Consider the following 19,805-nt stretch of genomic DNA (forward strand, 5'->3'; position numbering starts at 1 on the left):
AACCCGTTGCCCAGTAACTGCGGAGATGTCTCCTTTCCTGGTCCTCAGTGTCTTCTCCGCCCCTCATGGGGTTGGCCTGGGTGGCTTCACCTCTAGACTTTCCATCGTTCCCTCAGTGTGTCTGGAGGCGAGGCAGGCACCTGGGGTGTTTGGGTGCTGGGGCTGCAGTCCACTGTAGGCCATGAGTCCTCTGCCCCCGCCCCTCACGGTGACGTCGGCCTCTGCCTTCTCTGCCAGGACACTCTGTGATAACCTAAGGCGGGAGCGGGACCGGGCGGTGAGCGAGCTGGCCGAAGCTCTGCGCAGCCTGGACGACACGCGCAAACAGAAGAATGATGTCAGCCGGGAGCTCAAGGAGCTCAAGTATGTGGGGGTGGGCGCCTGCCTGCGGGGAGCTTGTGTCTGGGAGCCTGGTGGCCCCTCTCCTGTCAGGGCAGGGCTGCCCTGCATGCCGGCCCGGCTGGCTGTCACTTCACTCTGCCTTACTCTGTCAGTCTGTAGAATGGGTCTGAATGCCACCTCCATGTTGAGAGGTAATGAGAAATTCTTAGAGCATCACAGAAGACGGCGGCCCGTTGGTGAGCACGCGGAGGTGGGCAGGCACCGTGTACAAAGGCACGCAGGAAGGCTTCTGTTCCTAGGCAGTCTGTTTGGAGACAGGCAAGCGAGTACTGTCCATCCATTCATTCCGTTTCTACCTCATTCATTCACCAGCTCTACAAGGCTTTACCGAGTGCCTGCTGTGCATGGGCCAGGCCTGTGGGAGGCACTGGGGAAGCCACCAAACAGTGGACCGGGTCTTCCTGGTGGGGCTCACAGCACACAGGAGGAGACAGACCACAGGCGGGGCGGACAGAGCGACAGCAATGTGGACAAGGTGTTGACGTCATGATGCAGCGTTTGGAAAGCCATCACCACTTCACGGTCCGTTCTGCCTGCGGTGGTGGGATGCCTGTTCGGGGGAGACTGTTTGGGGTGTCGGACAGCCTCCCCTCAGTTACGGCACTGCACCCAGGACTGCGGTTTGAGATTTGGTGACCCTAAGCAGTGGACTGAAGATACAAAGATGAGAGTTACGAAGAGAGATTGGCAGAACCCAGTGGCTGTGCTGCAGGGTAGAAGTGGACTCTAGTGAGAAGCGGGGCGCTCCGTTCGGATAGGGTGGTGCAGGGCGGTGAGGAGCAGCAGTGTGAGTGTGCAAGCCTCACTTGGGGGAGCAGTGCCTCCCCTCCCTCCCCAGTCGGAAACTTTGACATGAGCCAACCAGCTTCATTTCCCAGATAAAAACCCAGAACCTCTTGAACTTCGGTGCTCTAAGGAAAATTTTGGGCTAAGAGGCAAAGTGACACACTCTCTCCAGGGACCCACCTTGGGTCTAGCAAGCGATGGAATCAAATTAAGGTAAAACCTGGATCCTGGGGGCTTGGGCACAGGAGGAAGTTGTGCATTTTAACAGAGCTGGAATTGCCTGGAACTTCTGAGAAAGTCAGCACGTCCGGATCTGTGCCTCCTCTTCGCTCTCTAACCGGTGCTGGGGAGGAGGCCCCCGGCCTGCAGAGGCCGCAGATGCCCCCGTGGGTGAGAGATGAGCGGGAGCCGTGAGCCTTAAACACACAGCTTCTGGCCGCGTGGGGCCGGTGGGAGCGTGTCCTGCGAAGGCAGCTTTGGGGCTCTGCCCTGAGGCTGAGTAGCATTCCGGAGCTGGCCGGTGCGAGTGCAGCCCAGACAGAGGTGTGGACCTGTGAGCATGTCCACTTGAGCGGGAACCAGGAGGCCGTCATGGGCTTGCCCGGAGCCCAGCGGGTAGCGCTGATGAATTGGCAAGGTCATCGGGGCACAGGTTTTAGGGTGAAGGATGTCAGGTGCAAGTCGCTGGGGGATGGTACAAGGTTTCTGAGTCTTTTTTCATCTCTTAACTGAGTCTTTCTGAGAGCTGAAGTTTTTTATGTTGGTCAAGTCCAACTTACTGATTTTTTAATTTTTAATGGATTGTATGGTGTCTAGGAGCCCTTAACCTTAACACTACATCTCAACGATTTTTTTCCTGTACTTTCCCTTTAAATATGTTACAGCTTGACCTTTTACATTTCAACCTGTGATACATTTTGAGTTAATTTTTATGTGAGTCATGGTGTCTGGGTTGGGGTTCGGTTCTTTTGCCGTGGGCGTGCAGGTGCTCCGCCACCACTGGTTGAATGCTGTCCTTCCTCGGCCGAAGTACTTTTGTACCTCTTGTACTTTGTGGGGTATTTCTGGACTCTTCATTCTGTCCCAGTGATCTCTGTGTCTGTCTTCCTGGCAGTTCCACACAGTCTTGGATTAGTGAAGCTATAGAAAAAGTCTTCAAGTTGAGTAGAGTGATTCCTCCCCCTTAGTTTTTCATTTTTAGAATTGTTTTTAGCTCTTCTAGTTCCTTCCCTTTCTTTCCCTCTGCATTTTTAGGATAGTCTTGTCTGTAGCCACAAAAAGTCTTGCTGGCATTTCCCGAGGAATTGCATTAAACTTCTGGTTAAATTTGGGACGAATTTGGGTCTTTTTTGAAAAACCCCTTTGAAAGCCCACTGATACCCAAGAAGCCCTGTGTGGCATGCTGCTTCAGATTTATTGGAAAACTGGCATCAAGTCCAAGAGCGAAAGGAGCCCCATTTAGCTTTCATGGTGACCTTTGCCTCCCAGGGGACCATCGCCATGGCTCTCTCTGTTCCTAGGGAGCAGATGGAGTCCCAGTTGGAGAAGGAGGCCCGGTTCCGGCAGCTGATGGCCCACAGCTCCCATGACTCGGCCATCGACACAGATTCCATGGAGTGGGAAACGGAAGTTGTGGAGTTCGAAAGGGAGACGGTGAGCTGCCTTACTGTCCTTTCTCCCCCGCTGTCCTGACTGGGTCTCTTCGGACGGGGTGGGAGAGGATGGCCCCCTTGTGGGGTTCCCCAGTTTCATGGCTGTCAGTTTGGGGGATGCGGCTTTTCTTCCCGGGGTGCATGCATCCTTTCCCTGCAGTTGTCCATGCTGGCTTCTGGCAGGTCAGTCCCCATGGCCTCCCCAGCGGCAGGTGCTGGCACAATGTGCGGAAGGCAGAGGGCAGAGCAGAGCCCTTCCACAGGGATGTGTGTCTGCAGCGGCTGAAAGGGGCCGACAGCAGCTGCTCCTGGGCTTCATCCTGGGGACTGTGTGCCCGGTGCGGCGTGGTGAAGGGCCAGTGCTCGCAGTGGAGCCAGTGGCTTGGGGTTTAAGAGTGACATGTTTCTAATCACTGCCATGTAAAGTGTGTGGCTGCTGCTCTTTTGACAGGAGGATATTGACTTGAAAGCACTTGGGTTCGATATGGCAGAAGGTGTGAATGAACCTTGTTTGCCTGGGGACTGTGGAATATTTGTCACTAAAGTGGACAAAGGAAGTATTGCTGATGGCCGCTTACGGTAAGAGTTGAGGAGGCCCAGGCTCTGGAGGGAAGGGGGCCCCTCCGACCCATTGTGAAGGACCCAGGGAGCCAGGTGGCAGTTAAATGAGCGCACCCCGGGGTCTGGGGGCCTAGCAGTCTCAGGCTTGCAGGCTCAGCTGCTAACATTGTTCTTAAAGGAGACTGTGATTCACGGGCGCCTGCGAGTCTCATTCCTCAGGCCCCAGGTGCTGCCCTTCACTTCTCTAGGTAGGAAAGGGCTCAGGTGTGGTTTGTGCAAGAGTGTAGGGTGTTCACTGCACACCCATTCCATGAAAGAGTAGCGATAATAAAGTACTTTTGCTAAGTACTGGGTTAAGCACTTTGAATAATCAATTCATTAATCTTTATAATCCTACGAGGTAGGTACTGTACTGCTCTTGCCCCCGTCTTACAGATGAGGACACTGAGGGCCAGAGGAGGTAGGCCACACTGCTAGTAAGTGGTAGAACCAGGATTTGCACCCGGGTAGTCTGGCTCCAGCCTCTGTGAGTGTAGCCATTCGACCGTCCTGAAGAGGAAATCTGTCTGAGTGTGTATGTGGGGCACCCACTTTCTGGCCCTCGTCTCCCCAGACTGGAGCAGTGAGACCTGCCCCCCGGTCCCAAGGCCTGTGAGGGCACTGACCTGGCTGTACCCCTCCTCAGGGTCAATGACTGGCTGCTGAGAATCAACGACGTGGACCTCATCAACAAGGACAAGAAGCAGGCCATCAAGGCCCTCCTCAACGGGGAGGGGGCCATCAACATGGTTGTGCGGCGGAGGAAGTCCCTGGGTGGGAAGGTGATCACACCCCTGCACATCAACCTGAGTGGACACAAAGGTAGTGGGCCTGCAGAAGTGGGTGGGGCGCCTCGCATGGCAGGGTCCCCCTCTCTGGAGCAGAGGGGCTGTGTGCGTTTTTGGGTGTGTGGTTCCAGAGGCACCGATGCTACTTAAATGCAGTGTGTGTGTTTCCCCGGCAGGGGGCCCTCTGGGTCCGGGTCTTGCTGGTCCCTGAGTGTTTGATTCACCAGAGCAGCGGCGACAGAGCCCCTGGGGGTTCCGACCTGGCCTGGGTGTTGGGATGGACAGGTTGCAGTCTGCGAACATTCCCTTCATAAGTTTATCTCACAGAGACGAGGTGGGGCAACCAGAGGGCCGTGTGACCGGAGTAGGCGTTAACTGGGACTGCCTGTGTCTGCCCTTCTTGGTTTTTGCAGACAGCGGCATCAGCCTGGAGAACGGAGTGTATGCTGCCGCTGTGGTGCCTGGAAGCCCGGCCGCCAAGGAGGGGTCCCTGGCTGTGGGAGACAGGATTGTGGCGGTAAGCCTAGGGCCGGGGCTGTCTGCCCCACGTGGACAGTTAGATGACATCTGGGAGGTTGAACAACAAAGTAACCAACAGAATTTTCACGTTCGCCTTGTTCTCTAATGTGAACAAACATTTTTTTTCTGTTAGTGTGTTTCTATTTTAGTAGAAATCAGGAAATACAGGGAAGGTTTGGGAAGGAAATAATCCCTCTTACTGCTACCACCTCATAGATAACCTTTATGAACATTCGAAATCTGTTTCTCTACAGCCTTTATCCCACATGTGACTGTATATTTACATCAGTTTTTTTAAAAAGATTTACCTATTTAAGAGAGAGCGAGAGCGAGAAAGCGTGCGCTCGTGGCGGGAGGGGCAGAAGGAGAGCATCTCAAGCCGACTCCCCACTGAGCGTGGTCTTGGTCTCACGACCCTGAGTTCACGACCTGAGCTGAAACCAACAGTCAGACGCTTACCCGGTTGAGCCACCCAGGTGCCCCTATTTATTTCAGTTTTAAAAAGAAGATATCTGTATGTGATTGATTGATATTTTTTTGTATGTGATTTTCTAAAAAATCTTTTTTATTAAATATTATATCCATTTATTTTTGAATTTCTTTTTTAATCACCAGAGTAAGACTTATGTGTCATAAAATACTCAAGCAATACAAAAATGTGTAAAGTGGTAGTCCCCTCTCTTCCCTTTAATCCTGCCCCTGGAGAAAAATCTCTGCCCCCAGTTGTAAGATGTGCTCCCAGCCAGACCATGGGTGCTCATACAAATCTGTCTACACAGATAAGGTTTTTCTGGGCTTTGTTTGCTTTTTAAGATACAATAGTGGGATCATCCTGCTGTTCCACATCATGGATAGCTTTCCAAATTGACCCTCATTATTTTTATCTACCTCAGGGGGTTCTGAAGTTTGGTTATCTGTAGTTGAAAGCACGCCCCCTTGTGGACAGATACATTGTTTTCAGTGTCCGCCACCGCAGACGGCCCTGCCGTGGACTTCACCTGTGTGCACAGCCCTTTGGGGGACACCGAATGGCATCCCTGGTGACCAAATGCCTCAAACACTGTGAGATTACAGAGCCTCATTTAGTATTTCTAACGGACTTGTTAAAATGGAAGTCACACACTTTTCCCCAGCACACACACAAAATCCCAGTTGTACAGAAGGCACACAGGACAGTAACTCTTGCTCTGGTTCTAGACTGCCCATCTGCCAGTTCCCACCCCAATGGCAACGACCCTTAACAATTTATTCTGGTTCCCCCCCCCCCCGAAATACTCAAAAACATTTGTATCTCCCCCTTTCCCCTCCCTCTCCCCCAGATGGGATCATAATATACTGAGCTGCTGACCTCCTTTCTTGTTTCCCGCAGCCTGCCCTGAAGGTTCTTTCGCATTCACATCGTTAGATCCACCTGGGTCATGTCAGTAATTTATTAGCTGATTACTCCTTAGCGGCAGCAGCTCAAGCCATTAACCAGTCCCCCCGATGGACAGTCAGGACATCTTTGCTTTTACAAGTAGGGCTGCAAGGCCGCTGCTACATCTGTCCACGGGGACCCACGGGAGTGTGCCACGGGGTGAATTCCCCGGGCGCCGGATTGCGGGATCCGAGGGCATCAGTATTTAACATTGGACATGGTCTCTCCTGGTGTGGTCAGAGGTCGTGGCTTTTTCGATCCTACCTGCAGGGGTGTGGGAGCTCATTGCTTCTCATCTTTGCCACTGTTTTTCAGATTTTGGGGGATGCCAGAATTTGAAAGCAATATGGCCATTGTGAAAACATTTTAAGATGTGGAAACGTTGTAAAGAAAAAAACAACCAGATGAATCCATCACCCCAAAATAATTTTTTTTTAACTTTTGATTTTTGAAATAGAGAAATAACTCAGTTATGACATTAAGTAAATAATACTGAAAAATAGATAAGGTGGCGAAGGAAGTACGGTGAGGTCCTCTGTACCCTTCCTGCAGTTTCCCCTGACGGTTAACATTTATGTGACTAATACCCAAACCAGGCGGGCACGAAGATGGCCCTCGTGTTACCCCTTGACAGAAGCATCCACAGCCCTGCTCTCCTCCCCATCCATAACCCTTGGCAGCTAGTTTGCTCTCCATCTGTATGATTTTGTCACCTTGAGAACGTTAAGTCAAATCGTACAGTGTGTGACCCTTTGAGATCGGCTGCTCCAGAGTGATGCCGTGAGGCCCACCAGGTGGTCGGGGCACCATCAGCGTGTTCTTTTTGTTGGTGGGCAGCGTTCCACGGCCTGGCTGCATCCCAGTCTGACCATTCACTGTTGCACATATGCTTGTTTAAAAGATTGCACATATCTGAGAGAAATGTGGACAGAGGTTCAGGCCTAAGGGATTATGAGAATCTTTGTGAACAGGGATGATACCATCTCATCTCACCTGACACTTTATAGTTTACAAAGGCCTTCCACACCATGATCTCATTTTTAGTCTCCCGACCCGAGGGGCAGGCGTTCCGTTCTGTGCGTGAGGGAGTTCTGAGCCATAGTCATGCCTCACGGCGGCAGGCGGCAGCAGGGCCTGGCCGTTCCCCCAGGATGCTTGCTGCTCTCGTCCCAGTCAGACAAGCATCTGCCCCTAGCATGATTTTAAGGCTGTGTTTTCTTTGCCTCAGAAGCCGCTTAACTGGATTTCTCAGACCTTACTGGGGAGGGGCTTTCTCTCCTTTGCCAGCTCCAGACTTGGGCCTGTTAGAAGAACCAGGCCCACCGCCCGGAAAGCAGAGACCCTGACCTGGTGGTGGGCCTGATGGCTCTCTGTTTGGCCCTAGATCAACGGCATTGCCCTGGACAACAAGTCTCTGAATGAGTGTGAATCCCTACTACGTAGCTGCCAGGACTCCCTGACCCTGTCCCTCCTGAAGGTAAGGGCCCCGCCCAGCACCGGCTCTGCTCTCGTCGGCTGTGGGGCAGGCAAAGCCTCAGCTCCATACACCTGAGCTGTTCCTCCCCGTCACTGGGAGTCCTTGAAAAAAAGGGAGTGATTTACAAAGTGCAGGGTGTGCGTGAACCCGGACTGGATCCTTCTTTAACAAAACAAGACATGAAGGACATTTTGAGGACAGGGGTATACATTCGAATCTGAACTGAATAATGAGGTGATCTTAGAGACCTGTTGGGCACACGTTGGGGGGTGTGTGGCCCGTGCTGACCCTTGCTCCCCCCACAGGGACAACGCTCGCGGGCAGCGCCTGGTTCTGCGGTCTTACCCACTCTCTCACTCTCTGCAATCCCCACGTAGGTGTTCCCTCAGAGCTCCTCGTGGAGCGGCCAGAACATCTTTGAGAACATCAAGGACTCTGATAAGGTGCTGAGCGCCCGAGCCCACGGCCCCGAGGTCCAGGCTCAGCATAAACGGAGCTTGTTGCAGCACAATAACTCCACGCAGACGGACATCTTCTACGCAGACAGGCTGGGACCCCCGGGGGGCAGCAGCTCCTTCCTGCACAAGCCGTTCCCTGGGGGACCCTTCCCAGTCTCCCCCCAGGCCTGTCCCAGCGCCTCTGAGCGCAGCCTGAGCTCCTTCCGCTCAGACACCTCTGGGGAGCGTGGCTACGGGCTGGTGGATGTGCGCAGCCGGCGACCACTGCTGCCCTTCGAGACTGAGGGGGGCCCCTGCGGGGCAGCAGAGGCCCCCCTGGATAAGGCAGACCCTGAGGGCTCCAACAGCGGTGGGACCTGGCCCAAGGCCGTACTCAGCTCCACAGCAGGGCCCGAGAAGCTCTCTGTTTATAAGAAGCCAAAGCAAAGAAAGTCTATCTTCGACCCTAACACTTTCAAACGCCCCCAGACTCCCCCCAAAATAGACTACCTGCTCCCCGGCACTGGGTCTGCTCACTCCCCCCAGCCCTCCAAGAGGGTGGGACCTCTGACGCCCCCAAAACCTCCCAGGAGGAGCGACTCCATTAAGTTTCAGCACAGACTGGAAACCAGTTCCGAGTCTGAGGCCACTCTGGTGGGCAGCTCCCCATCCACCAGCCCTCCGAGTGCACTGCCCCCTGACATGGACCCCGGGGAACCCGCGCACATCTCACCCCCTCGCAAGGGCAGGGTCCGTATTGCTTCCAGCTACTACCCTGAAGGGGACGGGGACTCCTCCTACCTGCCTGCCAAGAAGTCCTGTGACGGGGACCTCACCTCCCAGAAGATGGACGAGCTGGGGCAGAAGCGCCGTCGCCCGAAGTCTGCTCCGAGCTCTCGGCCCAAGCTGGCTCCCGTCACGATTCCTGCTCCGTTCCTGGAGGTGGGGCTCAGCCTCGGTGTGGGGATGCGGGCAAAGGCGTGGGGAGGGGCCCTGAGCTGGGGACCCCAGCCTTGTGCTTAGCACTGGCTCTGTTGCCTTCGTTCTAAGCACCTACCCGAGGAAAAGGGGAGTGGGGTGGCCGGTGGATGCCAGTGGGAAGGGGCCCTCCTTAGGAGATGGGAAAGTGATGTGGGGGGTGTGTGTGTGAATGGCGTATGATGCCAAGACGGGAACATTTTCTTGGGTGTGGTGTCTGGTTTACTTTTTTATCAAAAAGCTTTTGAACTCACACGACAAAAGCAAGTACGCGCACCTGCCTGGAGGGGTCCAGGGAGCCAAGATAGCAACTGTGAATCTGTCAGCCGGTAGCAGGAGGTGGGGGCTTGTTTCTGTGTGTGCTGTAGTCGTTTCTAGATGGGAGAAATTGCTGGGAGCTGAAGAACAAATCCATGAGGCCCTCTGCAGACGAAGACCCTCCCCCAGCCACGCAAGTTTTGAGCCGGATGCACTCATGCCTTCCACCTCCTGCACATAGTTCGTTTACTTGCAAGAACAGTCTTCTGTGTGGTTTTCTTGCAGAATAGTTTCGAAGGAAGTTCTTCCCTTCCAGGTGCATAAGGCAACATGAGTGAGCAGTGATCTCTCCCGACGTCACATCATGTGTCCGAGTGGGCGAGCTAGTGCTTGCGGGAACGGACCTGCAGACACCTGTGCATGTCCATTTCCAGCCACTGTCTCTTGTCTTGGGTCCTGCAGGAGCAGAAGTGCAGCCCGGCCAGCGGGGAACTCTGCCCAGAGCTCCAGGAATGGTCTCCGTACTCGCCAGGGCACTCCAGCAGGCACAGCAACCCCCCTTTCTACCCCGGCAGGGCATCTGTGGGTGAGTCGTTGAGGCGGGGAAGAGGGTACATGGTGGGCTCGCAGGGCTGCCCGCTCCCAGGGAGAGTGGGGGTGGTCATTCAAGGTGCCACTGTGTGTCCTCAGCCCAGAGGTTCAGAGAACTAGCAACGGCCACCCTGTCTAGGATGTTCAGTCTTTTTTTTTTTTTTTTTAGATTTTATTTATTTGACAAAGAGACAGCCAGCGAGAGAGGGAACACAAGCGGGGGGCGAGGGGAGAGGAAGAAGCAGGCTTCCAGCGGAAGAGCCTGACGTGGGGCTCGATCCCAGAACGCCGGGATCACACCCTTAGCCGAAAGCAGACGCTTAACGCCTGCGCCACCCAGGCGCCCCTAGGATGTTCAGTCTTATATCAGAACATTTCTTAGCTTTTCAGGGCACCTTTTTTCCCATAGCAGCCTGAGAAATAGGAAGCAATAAGGCGACTTCTCCCATCTTCCACAGGTCTGTCTGGGGCTGGCTGGGTGCTTTGGGGTGATTGTTCTTACCCAGCCCATTTCTAGGCACCGTGCCCCGGAGTATGACCCCGAGCACCACTGTGAGCTCCATCCTGAGGAACCCCATCTACACCGTGCGTAGCCACAGGGTCGGCCCTTGCAGCTCTCCGCCTGTGCCCAGAGAGGTCGGCCCCCAGGGTTTGCATCCCAGGTATGCGAAGTCACCCCGCACCTCCCTGCACCCTGGGTGGCCAAGCCCACGTGTGCATAAAGGCAGTGGTGCACAGAGTGGCCCACGAACAGAGAAGTGTCCTTGCCTAGCCCGGAGGGGCCTGGTTAGAGCAGCACTGGGGCCCCAGGAAGAGTGAACGCTAAGGATGCTCTCTTCATTCGCCAGCACGGAGCTTGAAGAGGTATTTAAAGAGAGAGAGAGAGATGGCAGCTGGTGCTTAAGTGCTCATGTGCCGGGCACTGTGCTGGGACCTTTGTAAACCTTGTCTCATTTAACGGTCACAGCAACCTCGTGAGCGAAGGACTGTTGTTGTCTCTGTTTCGTGGATGAAACTGAGCCTTAAAAGGTGAACGGACAGGCTCAGGGTCACCCATTCATTCACTGAGTTGTTTGGCAGGTATTAATTGAGCACCTACTACGTGGCATGGACTGTTCTAGTTCCAGGGGGATACGCAGTGGAGGGCTAAATCATTGAGCTGCTTTCCATGGGGTGTTTCTGTTGCAGTGTGGGAGGCGGACAGAGGAAAGACGGAATGGTACCCAGTGGTGCTGAGTCGCTCTGAAGACCGCACACAGGGCGGCTAGCTAGGCTGTGACTTGGAAGAGGGTGGAGAGTAGCCTGGGTGGAGGGGAGGGCCCTGTGGAAGAGGGGAGGGGGATGCTACTGAGTTCAGGAGGCTGAGAAGAAGCCAGCTGCACAAGACCTGGGTGGAGTTCTCAGGAAGGAGGGCCATAGGGGCCACAGCCCAGACCCTTGGGAACAGTGTGCTGGGCTTTGGGACAGAGTGGGGGAGCTTGAGCGGCTACAGTGAGTCAGGAGGAGAGCACAGATCCTGTAGGGCCTGCAGCCATGATTCAGAGCTTGGACTTTTTTCTAGTCTAGGCTTTAGGTGGGGAAGAGACATAGTCTCATTACACAGCCAGGAAAGGACATCGTTGGGTCTAATCGTAGGTCTGCCTGAGGTGGGTGAGGCCTGGGCTCTTTGCCCTCCAGCATCCTAGGCAGCTCTCCTGAGTGGGGTGTGCAAGTCCCTGTCTGAGGTCCTTGATGCCCATCCAGCCTCTCCCACCCATCCTGGATCAGAGGCTCCACTTTTTTGGGCCCAGACAGGGTGCAGAGCCTGTTTTTCGTGGTGGAAGCCCTTGCTCCCGGTGAGCCGAGGCCCAGTCCAGGGCTGAAGGAGGTATGCCACTCTGTGGGCACAGCAGGACCTTTCTCGGTGGGCAGGGCCCTCGTTGATGCCGCCTCTGAGCATGGCAGTGCACTATCCCCAGCTAACGGCAGGTGGCTTCTGTGGGCTCCGGGAGGCCTTGGCCTAGGCCTGCTGCTTGTTTCTCCCCAGTGGCCATGTCCAGTCCTGGTCTTCCGAACACCTCACCTGTCTGGTTTTCTTGCAGCGTCCAGCACCAGGGACGCCTGAGCCTGGATCTGAGCCACAGGGTTGGCAGCGACTACTCAGATATGAGAACCTCCCACGGGTCCAACTCTCTGCCCTCCAGCGCCCGCCTTGGTAATGGTGCCACTAGAACCTTCTCACCATAGTGGGGCACTAGCCTTATTTCCCTCTCTCTACCTGCATCCTTGCGGCTAGACCTCCAGGTGGCCTGCCCACAAGGGCCCTTCTCTGCTCCCGGTGCCGAGGGTGTCCCCATGCTGCACTGGGAGCCATGTCCTTCGGCCTTCTGTGTGTCCTAGGCTTTCCCTGCCAGCCATGCAGCTGTTCCCGGGGACCCCTTGGCCCACGAGCCTCGCTCCCTGTCCCTGAGCCTCGCTCCCTGTCCCTGAGCCTGTCGGTGATTCTGGGGGTTTGTACTGCTGTTCACTCGTGGGGAAATGCAACCCAGAGGTAGAGAGCAGCAGTCACCTCACAAAGAGACTCAGACAGCACCGCTTCCAGCCACAGGGAGTGGGGGCAAGCAGTCCCCTCTGTCACTTGGGGGCTGGGCATGAGGTTTGTGTGATCCTGTTCTGGAACAGCCCAGGCCCACACAGTTTACGCAGAACCTGGTATTGAGTATCTGCTTTTCTTGACTGGTTCACACTTAGGCCCCCTTGGGGGTAAGTGGCAGGGCCCGCTTTGCATTTGTCGTGACTGTGCCTCTTTCCTAACTACTGACATGGTCGCGAAGGAGTGCGGGCGGTGTTTAATCCCAGGCCTGAAGTTTTGTCCCCTCGTGGAACCGTAGGGTCTTCGAGCAACTTGCAGTTCAAGGCAGAACGCATTAAAATCCCGTCAACGCCAAGATACCCCCGGTCCGTCGTGGGCTCCGACAGAGGTGAGAACTCACACTCCCGTCCTTGCCTGCCAGCTCGCGCTGGCCCCATGGTGCAGCGTCTGGGTGCGGTGTGTAACTACCACCTCCGCTCAGCCAGTCCGTGCAGGCTGGTTGAGCCCGGCCTCAGCCTGGTGGCGTGGAGCTAGATAGAAAGGCCATGCGGAGCCCAGCGCCTGAACTCGAGGCCATATGGTGTGGCCGCAGCGTGGAGCCACGTACCTAGGTTGTGTCTCCCTCTTGGTCTGGGCCACGGGGGAGCAGAGATGTGGATTGCAGAGCCCGGGTTCCTTTGCACCTCTCCCGACAGGTTCATTGTCACATTCGGAATGCAGCACGCCTCCGCAGTCACCCCTGAACATCGACACCCTGTCCTCATGTAGCCAGTCCCAGACCTCAGCCTCCACGTTGCCCAGAATTGCTGTCAACCCTGCGGCCCTCGGGGAATGGAGGAAGGACAGGTGAGCACACCTGGGCATCTGTCCCGTGGGCACGGCAGTGAGGGGCACATCCCTCCAGCAGGCCAGGGCTTGGTTGAGGGAGGGGGCTTGTTCGGAGAAGCAGCAGGTGCATTGGAGGGTTCCAGCCGAGTCGATCCCAGGGGGAGACTGCTCTGCTTCAGGTCACCTAGCGTTCTCTGGCGTGCTGCCTCAGCCCTGCACAAGGAAGCCCTGCGGGTGCATGGTGCCAGGAGGTGGGGTGCGCACAGATGGCAAGGTGAGGAGCGGGGTGGGCTCCTTCCACAGGTTGTGCACGGGAGGGGCTGAGCTGCGGCAGATGATGCCAGCGGCCACCTGGCCGTGATGGTGTGGTGGCACCATTCACTGCTTCCTGGCCCCTGATGAAGCACTTTCATGTCCTAAGTCATGAAATCCTCACAGCGACCCCGTCAGCATCGTGCATCGTCATCGTCATCATCATCGTTGGTTCTCTTTTACAGATAAGGAAACTGAGGCCAGAAAGTTGGAGTGACCTATCTGTGGTCACATGGTTGGCGACTGGCCTACCTTCCTTAGAATCAGGGCTCATTCTTATTCTTTGCTTTTTGGCTCCAGAACACAGCTGCATCACTTGTCCCCCTCATTCCCAAGCTTTTTATTATGAAATAAAACATACCGGAAAAAAAATGTATATAAAGTGTAAAAGTATAGCTTAGCCATTTATTGGTTCATTTTGAAATGCTGGCCAGTCTGCTGAGATTGCAGGTTACCTTGAGGCTGGTGTTAGTCCAGACAGTTGGCCCCCATCCTCCAAGGGGTCCCTCACTCCCCCCACAAGCTCCGCACCCCTCACCCGCCTCTGTTTCAGGGTAGAATTTACCAGATCATATTTATAGTTAAGAGGTCCTGTCTAGATTTTAAGTCTTCGGGAGATCTGATTCAACTGGACTTGCTTTTATTTAATCATTAAAAGGAACAGAGCCACTCGTGTCCACCCACATCCAAAATGCTGAGGGCCCTCATCTCTGTGAGCCGTGGAAGGAGCCCTGCAAGGTGGGCTCTGCATTAAGGAAATGATTTGACTTGAAAAATCTGAATTTGTAAGACAACCTAACAGGTACCCAGGACGACCAGCAAATATTAACTGGAGCCCAGAAGTGCCCCTGGGCCCGTAGGGGAAGCAGGTGCAGTTCCTGCGGAAATGTCTCACCTACGTGGTACACACGGGAGCACGAGGCTGCACACGTCCCAGGGCGGGCGGGTGGTTCTATTTCACCCCAGCTCAGGTCGCCGAGCAGCAAGATCTTCCGCCAGCTCAGGTGGGTTCCTTAGAAGCAGAGAGAGCCTGTCACCTGCCCACTGGTATCCCATAGTTAGCTTCCTACAGCCCACAGAGAAGCAGGAGCTGCTCTGGGGAGAGGAGGGTGTCCGCGTTCCTGCCCTCACGCGGCTTCCGATCTGGTCAGAGGCGCGTCATTGAACGTGTGTGACCTCACTGAAGGCAAAACAGCTGCTTCCGCCCAATCTTGACATACGTTGTCGGGTAACTTCTCATAAGACGAAACTAGGCAGATGGGGAAAGTAGAAAGAAGAAAAGTCACATAGAATCTCCTCAGTTGCTGTTCCCCTTTTGTTAAGCACATATATATATTGTTTAAAGGCGTGTTTTATTATTTACATTTTCTGTTCATAATTTCTCATTCCAAGGGGTTTGTAACATTGTGGAGTATGCTTTGTAAACCTCTTTCCTAACACAGCCTAACTGTTCTGAGAAAACTGTAGTGCATGTTATAAGAAATTTAGAACCTTCCAGGGATTAGAAAGTAAGGGTCACCTCAAGTCCGCTCACCTGGTTACCTCATCGTTACCATTTTGGTAGGGTCCTTCCTAGAAACCCCTCCATGTATGCGTGGCCACACGTGTTCGTACAGATTCATACAAATGGGCTTAGGCCCAGCTGTCTGCTCGTGTGGTGTGAGTCCCCCGCATCTGTCCGTGTGGTCAGTCCCGACTCATGTCGCTCATAAGGGCTCGTAGGACTCTTACCGTGAATCAGGTACCTGCTGCTTCGTTGAGGTAGATGTATATTTTGGAGGTGGCACACAGGAAGGGGTTTTCCGTGGGGGGTCGGAGCCCCACACCAGACCGAGCTCGGCTCACACCTGCCGTGCCGTCCTCTGATGCTGGATGGTGGTATGAGGGTGGTGGTGGTGGCTGCTGGGTAACGGCTCCGACAGCTCCGAACTGCCTGGCACTGTGATGTGTGACGAGCCTGGAGGTTGCAGGCCAGGGACTGAAGCGTCTGAGCCACAGGGTCAGGGGAGGGCACTGTGGCACAGGTGAGTTTGGGAAGGGGAGAGGTGAAGGGACAAGTCAGAAAGGATTTTGATCTCAGAGGCCCGGGCCGGAGGCCTGGGCCCTGGGTGGTGGGATTCCAGCCGGAGGCCCTCAGAGCTTGAGAGACTGCTGTGCCTCTGGGTGCGAGGGAGGGGTGGCTCAGGGGCCTGGCTGTCGGTCACCACGTGAGTCTGTCCTCACCCATGTCTGTCCCCACCTACGTGCTCTGGAGGGGAGCCCAAGGACTTGGCACTCTGGCTGGCTCCTTCCTTCGCCTTTGGCTGTGATTTTGTTGAGGAAGAGCTTAGGGCACAGTCCTCATGGGACTCGGGGTCACCTGGCTGCCTTTCTGTCTGTTGGGTTCCAGGCGTCTATCATCCTTCTCAGAGCATCCCTCTCTCCTAACTTTTTGCACCTTCCAGATGTCTCCACCACCACAGATCCCTCCTGAGATTGCCCGTGGCCGCCAGGCCCAGGTTCTCCTCCCTGAGGAGTCTGAGGTTGGCCTGACATGAGGCCCCTGCCCGAGCCCCCTCGTGCCCTTGGCACAGCAGATCCCCCCCCCCCCCCCCGCCGGGCCAGCAAGTGCATGGTCCCTGCCTTGCTCCCAGCCTCGCCGCTCCCTTTCTAATGGCTTGGGTTTGCAGCGGCTTCATTTCCATGGTCATTGTCCATCACTCTGTATACCAGTAAATATAACTGATACTTTATATTAGTTTCTTCTGGGTGACGGTCATCCCAGGAGCCGCCACTTTTCCTCTTGGGGCATCTGGAGACCCCACCAGGGTTTGTTCATTGCACACTTTGTCGTTGGCAACTTCTCTCCTGTTATGAAACTCCTGTGCTTTTTCCCTGCCTTTGTCAGTGTCTGTAGTTCACGTGGACCATTCTCTGTGTCTTTGGGACTGGGTGCTTCTGTGGCCGTTGGGGGGTGTCGTGTTTGTACTGCATGAGGTTGTGGGAGAGTGTAGCAGTGCCATACACGGGTGGGCTCATCATGTTCCCATCCAGCTGCGTCCGTATAGGGGCACCCAGCGGTCCCTGGCCTTTCTCAGTAGCTGATTGCATGCCTGACCGCAGATTTGCCCCAGACCTTTCCATTGTGTCCGAGTCCCCCCAACTGTTGGCTCTCTTCCAAGGCCCTATGCGGAGGAGCCACGTCACGTCAAGCTGCAGAAGGGCTCGGAGCCGCTGGGCATCTCCATCGTGAGTGGAGAGAAGGGCGGGGTCTACGTCTCCAAGGTGACAGGGGGGAGCATCGCTCACCAAGCTGGCCTGGAGTATGGGGATCAGTTACTTGAGGTAAGAGAGCTGCACTCTTCTCTCCGTCCTCTCCTCCCTTCCTGGGAACAGTCTCCCCAGCCCCTGCCACATCACTGAGCGTGCTCTGGATGTTTCCTAGTTCAATGGCATAAACCTGCGGAGTGCCACGGAGCAGCAGGCCCGGCTCATCATTGGGCAGCAGTGTGACACTATCACCATCCTGGCCCAGTATAACCCACACGTGCACCAGCTCAGCAGCCACTCTCGGTCCAGGTGAGGGCCTGGGCCTCCCATGGGGGCCGTCCGGGCTGGGAGAGGAGAGGTGGTGCGGCCCGGGTGCCGGCCGTGAGTTCCAGCCGTTCAGCTGCCGTACGAGGAGAGTTGGCCAGCCCTGGATTTTGGAACAAGAACATAGAGGAGGAGGATGTAAAGCAGGGTGCCTGATGTGTAGGGTGTGGAAGCACATGGCTGGGTCCCACCGTGCGGCGGGAGGCCCCCCACACAGGTGTGTGGCAGCCAGGGACGGAGGTCCTGGGGGCGGGATTCTCACACACAGTGCTCTGGCCCTGTGTCCGTGTCTGCCCCTGGGCTGTGGGTTGCCAGGCATGCCAGAGAAGGGGACACCTGCCCCTGCCACGCAGCACTGCACAGCTCAGCAAAGGGGGGACAAGATGCAAAAACAGGAAAAGAGATGGTGAATTTGTGGGCCCCCAGCCCCACACTCTCAGAGAGGATCCCCAAGTTGAGGACAGGCAGATCCTGAGCAGATCCCCTGCTCCCAGCCCAGCCCTGGTCAGCACTGGAGAGGGGGTGGCTGTGGACGGCCGGGGACCGCGTGCTGCTCCTTACTCCTCCTGCCCTCCGTTCCCAGCTCCCACCTGGACCCTGCCAGCACCCACTCCACGCTCCAGGGCAGCAGTGCCACCACCCCGGAGCACCCCTCTGTCATTGACCCGCTGATGGAGCAGGATGAGGGCCCTGGCACCCCCCCGGCCAAGCCCAGTTCCAGGTCAGCAAACGCGTGCTGTGAGCCTTCCATCTGTGAGCCCTGGCCCGGGGAGTGGGGGGCAGGCGGTCATGCTCGCAGCCTGAGCGCCCCTTGCCGGCGTCCCTGGTGCTGCAGACTGTTTAGCAGGCTGTCAGGATTTGGGGTGGGAAGCATGCCATTCCTGTCCTTTTCGCCTGCCCTCCTGCCCTTTCTCACTTTCTTGTTTTTTTCTCTTTTCTTCCTCATTGACTTGTTCTTAGCTCTGCCTCTCTTCTTTCTTTCCTGCTTTTCTTAGTTACTTGTTTTCTGACTCTTTCTTTAGACAGAATACCACAGTCACCACCCAGCCAGGCCCTGGGCTGTGGCCCCCACCAGTAGTCGCCCCCAGAGAGCTCCGGGGTTAGAGGGTGACAGGCCAGTGTCCAGGCATGTGCAGGATGTGCTGGGAGGGCCGGTTCAGGCCACACTGGAGCAGTGAGCAAGAGTGTGGCAGGGAGCAGAACCAGTTAAGTCGATACGTTCAGGGTAAGCAGGAGTTAGCCATGCAAATGGCGTGGACAGAGGTCAGGAGGAGGCAGGGCACACGCAGGAGCCGGAGGGAAGATGGGGAGAGGGCCGCATGGGCCACGGTGTGCAGCCGTCATCCTGTAGCCCAGACAGCTGTTTCCTCAACCAAGCCCTCACCTCCCTCGGAATGCGGCCTGCTCTGTGTTCTCTGCCCTGGATCCGTCATGTAGGGGCTTGGCTGCGGTCATCACAGGTGGCTTGTCCCCAGGTCACCATCACTGTCCCGTTTCCTCCCCTCCCTGTACTCACCAGTGTCTCCCTCACTGCACTGTGAGTTTCTTGATGGCGAGGGGCGCCCTCTTGGTGGCATAGCAGTCCCTGGGCCAGAGAAGCGGCTCCGTGCACATTGCCAAGTGGTCTGTTGTGCCCTGGGCTGTGAGGCCAGCTCCGACTTTTCTTAGGCAGAACAAGGTTAGGAGAACAGGTGCAATCCAGGTGGGGAGAGAGGCAGCCTATGGCACTCGATGGACAACTGGGCCAGAAAGTGGGGGCACTGATTTCCATTCAGTTCCCAGCTGGCTTTCTCATCTGGGGCCATGTTTTCACCTCTCCAAACCTCAGCATCCAGCCTGTAAACGCTAGAACCAGAACCCGGATGGGACCGCTGGAACACCTCATGGAGTACGCAGAAAACTGTCGGGGCCTTAGCCACTGCGTGGTCTTGCACGCCCTGCTCCCCCCGTGTGTGATTGAGGGACTTTTTCCTTCCCCAAAGGATGGTGGGAGATGCCAATAAGAAGACCGCAGAGCCACGAGTTGTCTTCGTCAAAAAGTCCCAGCTGGAGCTTGGAGTCCATTTATGTGGAGGGAACCTGCACGGGGTGTTCGTGGCGGAGGTGGAGGATGACAGTCCTGCCAAGGGCCCTGATGGCCTTGTGCCGGGGGACCTCATCCTCGAGGTGAGTTCCGCGCCGCTGAGCAGCAGGTCACGCCCCTCTCCGCCAGCTGTCTGCGGTGGCAGGCCGGCCGAGCACCGCCTCTTGCCTGGCGGCCCCTGTTGGTGCTGAATGCTGCCAGGACCCTGGGGGCGGGTCACAGGGCTGCGGGCAGGGCCCTGGCTTGGGCACTGGTGTGGGAGGGAATCAGGAGGGAGGATGCTCTGCTGTGTGAGCAGCTGGACTGTGGTCTGATGGAGCGTCCTCTCCTCTCACTGGGTCTCCTGTTTGATGGGGGAGACAGTTCATAAGCAAGATGAAGTCCCGTGTTTTTGTAGCCCTTACTTGCTGGGGGGACTAGCACAGGCTTTGTCCTGGGAGAAGCTGCTGAGGGCAGAGCAGACCCTGGCAGAGGACTCAGCCTTACCTGCAGAGGCGAGGAGGCAGATTCCCAGCGGGGCATCTTAGATCGC

The 19,805-nt window shown here is 56.0% G+C and overlaps 1 protein-coding gene across 1 annotated transcript in view; it reads left to right on the forward strand.

Annotated features, from left to right (window-relative positions):
• The window catches only part of DLG5 (discs large MAGUK scaffold protein 5), a 122,664-nt gene that overhangs the window by 81,876 nt on the left and 20,983 nt on the right, over positions 1-19,805 (forward strand). The window contains exons 9-24 of the mRNA XM_026504531.4: positions 238-363; positions 2,709-2,841; positions 3,292-3,419; positions 4,087-4,262; positions 4,642-4,745; positions 7,549-7,641; positions 8,019-9,020; positions 9,777-9,900; positions 10,423-10,567; positions 11,987-12,099; positions 12,776-12,865; positions 13,173-13,323; positions 16,779-16,941; positions 17,042-17,175; positions 17,774-17,911; positions 19,173-19,356. Coding sequence (XP_026360316.2) covers positions 238-363; positions 2,709-2,841; positions 3,292-3,419; positions 4,087-4,262; positions 4,642-4,745; positions 7,549-7,641; positions 8,019-9,020; positions 9,777-9,900; positions 10,423-10,567; positions 11,987-12,099; positions 12,776-12,865; positions 13,173-13,323; positions 16,779-16,941; positions 17,042-17,175; positions 17,774-17,911; positions 19,173-19,356 — 3,004 coding nt within the window. The remainder of the gene's footprint in view (positions 1-237; positions 364-2,708; positions 2,842-3,291; positions 3,420-4,086; positions 4,263-4,641; positions 4,746-7,548; positions 7,642-8,018; positions 9,021-9,776; positions 9,901-10,422; positions 10,568-11,986; positions 12,100-12,775; positions 12,866-13,172; positions 13,324-16,778; positions 16,942-17,041; positions 17,176-17,773; positions 17,912-19,172; positions 19,357-19,805) is intronic.

Source organism: Ursus arctos, unplaced genomic scaffold, assembly GCF_023065955.2.
Source record: "Ursus arctos isolate Adak ecotype North America unplaced genomic scaffold, UrsArc2.0 scaffold_7, whole genome shotgun sequence".
Lineage (NCBI taxonomy): Eukaryota > Metazoa > Chordata > Mammalia > Carnivora > Ursidae > Ursus > Ursus arctos.